General features: G+C 26.5%; 1 protein-coding gene across 2 annotated transcripts in view; it reads left to right on the top strand.

Moving 5' to 3' along the window:
* The first annotated feature begins 6,284 nt into the window (after positions 1 to 6,284).
* Positions 6,285 to 10,439, top strand: part of LOC135922224 (uncharacterized) — a 160,312-nt gene continuing 156,157 nt past the window's right edge. For both annotated transcript variants that reach the window (XR_010570792.1, XM_065456638.1), the window contains exon 1: positions 6,285 to 7,334. Coding sequence is in view for 1 of the 2 variants with exons in the window: in XM_065456638.1 (XP_065312710.1) it covers positions 6,299 to 7,334 (1,036 nt within the window). In the remaining variant the exon portion in view is untranslated. The remainder of the gene's footprint in view (positions 7,335 to 10,439) is intronic.

The raw sequence follows: 10,439 nt of genomic DNA on the forward strand, positions 1-10,439 counted from the left end.
AAATCATTTAATTTGGTAAATATAACGAGAAAGTAAAGGTGATCGCTAATATGTTTGGGATTAAAATTTTAAACCTAGAGTAGTTTCTAGATAGTCCAATCGCTTAAATATTGATGCATCTACGATTGAGGATTTTTATAAAATAAATATTTTTACTCCCCTTATTGAAACATTTTTATTTAAATTAAAGGAAATATTTATTAGACACAATTTTATTTTAAAAAGCTTTTATTTTATCTTGCCGTTTGAGTCTAAATACACTTGAAACGTGAGAGGATATTAAGAAAATCTCAGAGTTTTATTCTGATGAATTATCAGGATCGTGTGATAAGTTACTTTGTGATGTCGAATTTTGGTATAAAAATTTTGACGAATAGAGTACTCTTTGAGACCAAAATATGCTTTGCAAGCCCTTTCCATGTGTAATTGCACTTTAGATTCCCTGTCTAATATCAAAACATTGCTTTTTATTTTAGCTACCTTACTGATTAGCACCTGCACTAATGAAAGGTCTTTTTCAACTTTGAAAAGGTTAAAAATCTATTTAAGAAATAGCAACGGTGAACGCCGTTTAAATGTATTCGCAATATTAAATATTTATAAGGAGATTATTCTAGATAAAAATTTGATTCTAGATGAATTAGTCAAATCTCAGAGAAAAGTAGACCTCTCTTTATAAATTCAAATCATAAAATTGCTATATTATTATAATATGTTCTTAGTCATAAAAATTTTTATATTCAAAACGTAATTATAATGAATTCTTAATCATATTATTTATATATTATATTATTTATAATAAAAATATTGCATTTGCACTAAGAATTAGTGATCTGCATCGGGCCTAATTTTTCAAGCCCAGCCCGGCCCGAAATTATTTTAAAAGTTTTGCCGGCCCGAACCCAAAATTTTTTAAAGAAGTTTTGTCGGCCTGGCCCGAATTTATTTAAATATAGAAATTCACTTTTATAATTACTCAAAATAAAAGATATATGTTATATGGCGTCTAGTTTTTATAAATAAAATCAAATATTTTTATTTTACATAAAAAATTTAATATAAAATTGATATATTTAGATATATTTAAAAAAATTTCCAAAGCCCGACAACCCGGCCCGAATTTTTTTTTTAAATATTAGGCCCGACCCAGGCGGAACCCGATTTTCCTACTTTTGCAGTTCTCTAATAAGGATTTTTTATGTTTTATTTATATATTCATTTGTATTAATTATAATTGTTAAATTAGATTTTTTTAAATACAGTACAAGAATTACTCATATTTTATTGTAATTTTATTTTTTTTGAATTAGTTATTTAGAATAAATTTTTAATATAATCTGTATAAAATTTATACATTTTGAAATTTATTTTATTGTATATTATCATTAAAATAAATACATAATTAAATAAAGGTTAACATAGAATAAGATCAGGCAGGGGGACAAATCCCCCCCCCCCCCCCCCAATGAAAAAATGCAGATGCCTTATATATTAATTTCAAAAATATTATTGTTTATATTAATTTATATTTGTTAATATTTATTCCTATCTCATATTAAATATATATTTAATTGCATTTATTATCACATTCATCAACTAAGTTATTTTATCAATTAATTTCGATTTCAAGTTTTCCGGCGTAATATTATCTTATTATTTTCAAATTTTTAGTGGCGTAATATTTATCTTCCATTTTCAAATTTCTAGTCAAATAATAATTATTCTGAAATTGTCCAACAGGGAGAAAGAAATTGCAACCTTATCCAACGAGATAGAGTCTCCGCCATCAATTCCTCAAGGATATTAACAAACCTTGTAACCCAGTCACCCAGTCTATATATAGGGAGGGTGTCGCATCTGGACCAAAGATTATAGTTCGTAATATTATAAGGATAGAATGTTTTGGTTATATACCTAAGACATTTGTTAAGCCGATTATTTGCTATTACTGAAATATCACAATGCCTGAAAGAAATATTTCCTCAGAAGCAAGAAAATTATTGGATTCCCTGCTTATTCCAAATTTTTTTTCTCATTAGAATGTATTATTTAATTATACAACTATTTTATATATTACTTTTCAAAAACATGACTTTGACTTGATTAAGAAGATGAGAATAGCGGAAAGCATTTTATTAGAATTCAAGGAAATTAGGGCGAATGTTGATGAAGAATTTCATATTTTATATGTTATTGTTAAGTCAAAAGAAGAGCTATTTAATATTTGTCTCCCTCGACTTGCAGTAAGGCAAGCTGATAGTTAAAACATTAATATAGGATCAGTAGAAGAGTATATCTTAGATACAGATACATTTATTACCCAAAATGAATGGTTTTTAATTCATCATGTAGCACTTACCAATCTGCAAATATTACTTCCATAAAAGCCTTCCCAACCTTTTTCAGATGTGATAGAAAAAAAAATACTTGTTGGATTTTTATCATGAAGAAATTAAAGTATCTTATGATGCCTTATTAGCTGAATAACTATGTTTATAAGATTAACTATGGTTGATATTTCAATATTAACTAGATTATCAATCTTGACCGATACTTTAACAATAAAAATTTATAAAAATGATGGAATTTGGTGGTTAATGTAAATTGAAAACTCGGCTTAAATTATTTATTAAATTATTTTTCTTTTTTTTAGAAAATTTCGAAGTAACGAATAACGTTATGTTACCGTTGCTCAAAAAAAAGGGAAACGGACGTTACTTTACCGCAATACTTAAATTGATTGAATAGACCTAGTTTTACTCATCGAGATCTAATCCCCAACACAGAAAAAATTATGGCGCAATCGCAAAAGAATATTAAATTTTCATTTAAGGAGAATAATTTTGATTAACTTTTTATAATTTTATATGTTATTGTGATTTACATACCGGTTTATATAGCTATAATATTTTTAACCGTATTATATTCGCTCTTAATTCTTTGAATTTTATAATATCTTATTATTTGTGTTCGAAATTATAATATTTTCCAATAAGATTGGTTCTATAAAATTTTATATAATGATTAGTTCTAATAAATTTTATATAATGATTAGTTCTAATAAATTTTATATAATGATTATTTCAAATAAACTTTTAATGCTCCAAAAAATATATTTCAAAATCAAAAAAATTATCCCCCCCCCCTTCCCGTAATAAATTCCTGGCTACGCGCCTGATGACGAGAGTTGTGACTATTTAATTGATGGACATATTACATGAATTATAAATGTCTTCGAATTAACAGCAGGGTTATCGTTGCCTAATAATTAAATCCTAGGCGTAGCCAGGATTTTGCTAAAGGAGTGAGTTTTTCCCATATAAATTTTAATGTAGGTCTTAAAGTTCACATATTGCAGGCTTTTGGATATGTAACATTTTCATAAAATAATTTTATGTTTTTCTATCTTTCTTTTTATAAACATTTTTCCCAGAAAATTTTGGATTCCAGTCATTATTTTAAAAAATTAATAACATTTACTTTTTTCTTACAAAGTATTGTTTAGTAATATATCGTATAGTATACATTTTTTGGAGAGAGAAGAGGGGAAATTTTTATTAGTCAAAAATGATATTTGAATAGCCACGTTTATCCTTCGTGACGCCTATGAATTAATCAGTAATTGAAGACCAGATCCACTTTATCGGACTTGCATTATGGAGCTATATAAAACTATATTTATTAAAGTTTATTTCACACTATTCTATATAATATAATAATTATAAAATAAATGTTTTATTTTTTATTTTAAATTTTAAATTTTATTAAAACAATAAGGCTTATCAAAGATTCATTGAATGTTTCATATATCAAGGATATAGAGATAATACATGCTATACATCCCGATATTTATTAATTAAATTTTTATACATAATATTAATAATTAATTTTTTATAGTAAACCGTATTGCACTATGGTGGAGGAAAATTTATTTAATTATTTATTGCGCACAATATCCGACATATCCTCATTATGATATTTTAATTTTATATATTTTGTTTATTAACTAAAATTAATCCAAAATTCTATGGCAAAATTGCTTGATTTACTCCATACCATACGATTATATATATAATTTATGGAATAAAATCACTCAGTGGTCTATATAATATATTTTAGTAATATAATTTGACTTACTTTAGCTGTATAGTCAATATAAAGCACTATTTTATTCTTTTTATTAAGGGGGTAAGGTTTTACATAATAATATGGTCATTTTCTAGAGGGGGACCGGGGTACATTGAGGGCAGGGGAACGTTAGGTCACTCCAATTATAATTTAATCTATTATTTTATAAGACTGGAAATTTGAGCCTAACATAGATAATTACGTCATACATGATTGGCTAAAAAATATTTGGTATTTTAATTTTTACAAAAGAAAATATATTTTGGCATACCAAAAGTAATAAAAAATATTTGCAAACTTTATCGTCTATATTTATAAATAGAGCTTCAAAAATCTTAATAAATAGATTTTAGGAAAGTTTAAACCCTATTTTTCAATCTGACAAACTTTCAGAATCAATAAAAATGAATTAATATGATTTTGGATGATATTTATAAAGTTAGTGGACTCGATCATAGTTGGTCATAGTTAATTTGGGACACACCATTTACCTCATTTTATTATTTACTGGTGATGGATGGGCCCACGGAAGTTGTGGCACATTATTTGATAATTTTTTTATGTGCGATAAATGTAATTAAATACTTATATTTTATTATGTTTATGTTTAAATAAAAATTTTTTTACAAATTTTGCTAAATTTTATTTTATATAGTTATTGGTTATGAATTACAATATTATTAATAAAACCAAATGTTTTATAGTCTCTAATCTTACCGGATTACTGATTTTAAATTTATTTTGACCTCTATTTCATGATTGTTTCAACTATCACATATGTGAGTCCCAACGTACACAGAGTCTATCATGGTTAGGACAAAAAAAAAATTTTTTAATCCAATTTTCAAAAAAATATCTTTATAATATATATTAATTATTTCAAATAGCTTATACTTTTGGGTCTATTAGTATTAAATTATTAAGGTTTGAAAGAAAAATGTCCCAACCATCCCCGCCCTAATCAGGGTTTTTCAAAAATTTTAATGTATCCGAAAGTATTAGAACTATGATCTTAATCACAGTGCTGCATAATAGAGTTCTAAAAGAGAGGGAAGGCCGCATTGTAAAATATACTATAGTTCTTTTATCAAAAAATTTAAAAAGTATATAGTGTGAACTTTTTCAAATAATATAATTCTTTTTAATTCTATAATTTTTTTTAACTCCATCAAAATCTAAAAATAAATTAATGTGTATATAGATATACATATTAAGCAATTATATATACCGATGTATGTCCACCATTTTGAGAAATTTTTAGCTATCTAGGTAACTTCAATTTTTGCTTTGATATCTAGCCCACAGCTATAATGATTAAATTGCATCAAAATAAATTTAACTTTGTTGGAATTGGGAGAACAGCGCAATCATTTCATAATCAATACCTAATTTAATTCAGATAAACAAAGATATAAATATTATGCTGACAAAAATTAAAGGTGAGAATAAGGTTGGGTGACAGAAATCATTAAAAAATAATTAATAATTGTTTTGAATAATTTTTTTTCCTTAACTGTTTAAAAAAAAATGTTTTATTTAAAAAAAAATAATAATAACGAGAAAAAAGATGAAAAATCGTTATAGCAAAGAAATAATAAATGGGTATTAATTAATTTATCTATTATAATAATATAATTATTAAACCTGTATAACTTGATCTCTTTATGATTGTAAACTAGAATCAAGAAATATTGAGGGGCTGGATGAGCTCTTGTTCATTCCACAATTAGGAGAAAGGCGCTAGGTGTAAAACTATAGAGTTTCTTGGCTGTTGTGCATTTATGGAAATTATTTTTAATTGTATATGGATAGTTATTATTACCGAGTCTTATTACAAATCGATATTTTTGTATAACTATATTTAATTTTAAATATATATTATATTATAAATAAAGTATTATTTAATAATATAATACATCATATCTTACCTTAGAAATTGTGTTTAAAAAAAAATTAATTTGATTTTTTCCCCGTTAACATAAATAAATATACAAAATTTATATTTATATAAAATATAAAAAATATAAATAATTTATGACAGATTTCGCTTTTATATAAGATTAAGGGCATTAAAAAAAATTTATTTTTATTTTATTAAAGCCAAAATCGTATATTTTTCATAAAAAAAATATTAAATTTTAATAAAATATTTGTAATGTCCATTCTATTCATGAATAGCGGGAACGATTCAAACAATGACATAGGATTTTTATTATCTACTAACAATAATCTCAAGGAATCGCAGCTTAAGAATGGTGCCACTGCCTTAACAACTTCCATGGAATTATGCGAGGCTAAAGATTTTCATTCCACCGATAGTATACTGTTTCATGAAAAAAATTTGGAGAATAACAACATGCTTCGAATGTTTAAAGAAGGAAACATAGTTGTACTACAAAATATAGGCTCCCCCAACACAAACCTTGCATCTGTTTCGCTCGAAAAAGTGGGAGCAAATGCCAGAAAAAGGGATATCGAAGGCAATTCTAGTATCCAAAACAACACGACGTTAATATCCTCTCTTTATAATAATAATACGCTAGAAGGAGAGGAACTGATAATGAGTAATAATAACAAAAAACAGAATCTCAGGGACTTACTAGAAGACGAGCATTTGGAAGAAGGGGCTGCTAGCAAAAAAATAATGATAGAAAAATGCAACTCAGAAATTTTGAATTACATGGAAAACAATATAATTTTAGACAATAATCATACTCAAGACGACAAACAAAATAATAATCAAACAATGGCCATGTTACAACAACCCTACGAAAAGGTTTCACCTTACATTCAGGACCGTTATCCACTCAACGGGTTAAACAAAGTATGCGTCCCTCTGTTAGGCGTGGAAGCGATCGAAAGAGAGATTTGGCTTAACAATGTAACAAAGGTAGAAAAAGAAACAATTAACTTCATTGTGGCCACAACATCGTTACCCACCTTAGCCTCTAGTGGCTGTAAAACGCTAATTCAGCGTATTTCGGAGATAGATATGTCTCTCATAAATAAACCTTCCCATCTGCTAGATGATAATAATAATCACGGGCCTTCTATCCTGAATTTGCAGAGTGGCGAAAAATTGAAACTGTTCATCGGACAAATACCGAGAAACATGGAAGAAACTGATTTGAGACCTATGTTTGAACAATTTGGAACTATCTATGAGTTGAGCGTTTTGAAAGACAAATATTCAGGGATTCATAAAGGTATACATATTTTATTGAGAAAATTTATTGATATTAATCACATATACTATGAAATTCCTCATCAAAATTTGTCTTAATTACTTTAAACTCTGGCACAATACTCTTAGCGATTTTCTTCATGTCAACTAAAATAATATCATTTTTTTGAAAGATTGCACAAATAATTAAATTATTTGTTGATATATTCTAATGCAAAAAAATGGATTCATCGATTCCAATAAAAGGTTTATTTAAAGTGGAGGTCCGCATTGGGCGGTTTTGCCCGCCCAGGCCCGCCCATACTTTGAATGGGTGTGGTCGGGTTTATTAAATATTTTTACATTGGGCCGGTGGGTTAAAATTATTTTAAAGTAATGGGCGGGCGTGGGAGGGAGATATTATATTTTTTAGGGGAAATGAGCACAACATACTTCAATTTATTAAAAATAATAGTTTTATTTATAATATTGCATATTATTTATGTTAAATAAAAATACATAAAAATAAATAAAGAGCCAAATTAGCCATTAAAAAAATTTTTAGCATTAGGCGGGCGGGCTGGTTAAACAAAATTTATAAATAAATGGGAGGACGAGAGGGTTAATTTTTTTAAAAATTATAAGTGAGCAGGAGGACGGGTTAAATAAATTTCAAAACAACGGCTGGGTGAGATTTTTGGCTAAAACCCGCCCATTGCAGACCTCTAACTTGAAGAGATGTCCTTTTCAGAATGTACTGCCATTATTATTATTATACTAATAATGAGTTATTTTATCTAACCTTATAAAATCAATAAATACTTGATGGTAAAAATTACTTTAAAATGTTAAAAATTAGCATTTTTTGGCTTGGGAGGGGGGGGGGTATTTACCAACCTCTGGGTGAGCCTATGATATTCTCAATTTCTACAAAACCAAGTTATCTAATAGGGTTAATATGAAATAGATTTCGATCAGATTAATATCTTATAGTATAAATGGTTATATTTCATCGGAAATAATGCAGAGCTAAACCCTGGTATTCTCCTCTGTATAATAATGACCCGTCAGTAAAATCAAAGTGATATAATATTCTTACAATTTTACTGATTTAAGATAAAAAAAAATTAGGCATGATGGGCCATTAATAAATATTTAATTTTAGCATAATTTCCTTGAAACTAGATATGAGCCTATGCCCGTCGATTACCACTTAGGACTGGTCTATTTTGCTTTTTGCAATAATAAATTTGCGTAAATGAACTAGCGGTAATGTTTTCGCTATAATATATACGTAAATGCATTCAGCCTAGAAGTAAGCATATATAAAAATTAACATACCTCTTCACCCCTCTCTCCCTAAAAATTAAATATAAACAAATATAAACGATATTTTTTGAATAAACAAATATAAGATAATAACTTTTAAAAATAAAGCAAGAAATTTTAAGAAAAAGTGCAAAATCAAAATTTAAAAATATAATCCGGACAAAGGACTATAAAAATTGGCCTAAAGCTCTCTAATAATATTTATAAGGGGAAACTACCCAAAGCCTCATCCCTCAAGAAAATCTTGAACGCATATAGTTCCATACTTAGCAAAAGGTTTTCGACTGTGATTCTATTCTCATAATATTTTGTCAATTTGAAAAAAAAAAATTTAATTACAATAAATTCTTTAATGGCTAAATAAATATTTTCTTCTATATCATTTAAAAATTAAAATATTCTTTTATATTCAATAATTAATTTTTTTTTAAATTATTATGAATAGGTCTTATATTCTACCAGATTTTAACTTTTTTCCGCTTTTGTATTTTGATTTCCGGTTTCAGAAGTCTTATAAAATGTTACAGACAACGGTGCAAATAAGTCAATACACCTGTAATATCTCCTTGTGAATCCATATATTGTCATACCTGTATATGCAAAAATTAATTAAGAAATTTGTGGTAAAATTTATCCTACACTTGCTGGAATACAAATTTTGTCGAAAATATATTCTATGTGAAGAATAGCTATTCTATAAATTTTGAGCCAGATATGCAATGTTAATCAGTTTTAAATTTTTGCTTTAGTTGTAAATGTGTCTAAACGTTGGGAAGGGGGGGGGGGGTAGAAATAAATCTGAATTCCTATTGAAAGTAAATACAACAAAGTTAACATATATTTATTCAATGATCTTTCGTACATATAACGGGGTTATTATATAAATATTTTAACAAATCATGTGTTGCTGTTGAAACCGGTAACACAACTTTCTTTAAAAAAATCTTTTGTGTTTCTTTAATAGGAGAGTAAAAATTATCGATCCATTTCAGCCTTTTTATAAAATAAAAATAAATAAAATATTTCGAAAATATAATGAACGAAGAGAGGATTTTCTAATATAAAAATAATCAATAAAATTGTCACAAATTTTTAGAAATTTATTATATTTTAAGTTATAATATTTTTTTTAAAAAAATTCAAATTCAGTTCATATTATATATTATATTACATTAAGGGATACCAGAGATAGTGTGTTCCCGGGGCAGGTATTTTCCTCTCAAATAATTTAAAAACTAATAAACTTTGAGATTTGAAATTTAAGTCAAATATGTATTTTAATAAGATGCTTAAGTAGGTCTAAAAATTTGGACAAAATTACTCATGAAAAAAAAATTATATTTGCAAATTTAAATTTTAACATACCAAAAGTAACTTTTTAAAATTTTACATTTTCACTAATAACTTTTTTTATAAAAGTTTCAGACATATAATATTAATTTTAAATGATAAAAAATCTCCAATTTATCATATATAAAAATATTGACAATATTTTTGGTAATTTAATATCTACAAATTAAATTTTAATTAATTGTGAAGACCTGAGGCAGGTTTTGGTGGGGTATGCATTAGCCATTTTTAAGCAGGGATTATTTTGCATAAAAAAAATCCAACTAAATTTATAAAAACATTAAAAGCCACTAGTTTGTCTAAGGCCACGAATGATAATATGAAGATGCTTGGCTTATTTGTTAATTATATGCAGTTTTAAGTGACAGCAAGTTCTTCCGGGTGATATATAAATATAATATAGATAAACCTTATAAATTTAACATATTAGACAATTTAATTTTATTTATTTACTTACAATTAACATTTT

This window comes from Gordionus sp. m RMFG-2023, chromosome 1, assembly GCF_954871325.1.
Source record: "Gordionus sp. m RMFG-2023 chromosome 1, tfGorSpeb1-WG-v2, whole genome shotgun sequence".
NCBI classification, from domain to species: Eukaryota; Metazoa; Nematomorpha; class Gordioida; order Chordodea; family Parachordodidae; genus Gordionus; species Gordionus sp. m RMFG-2023.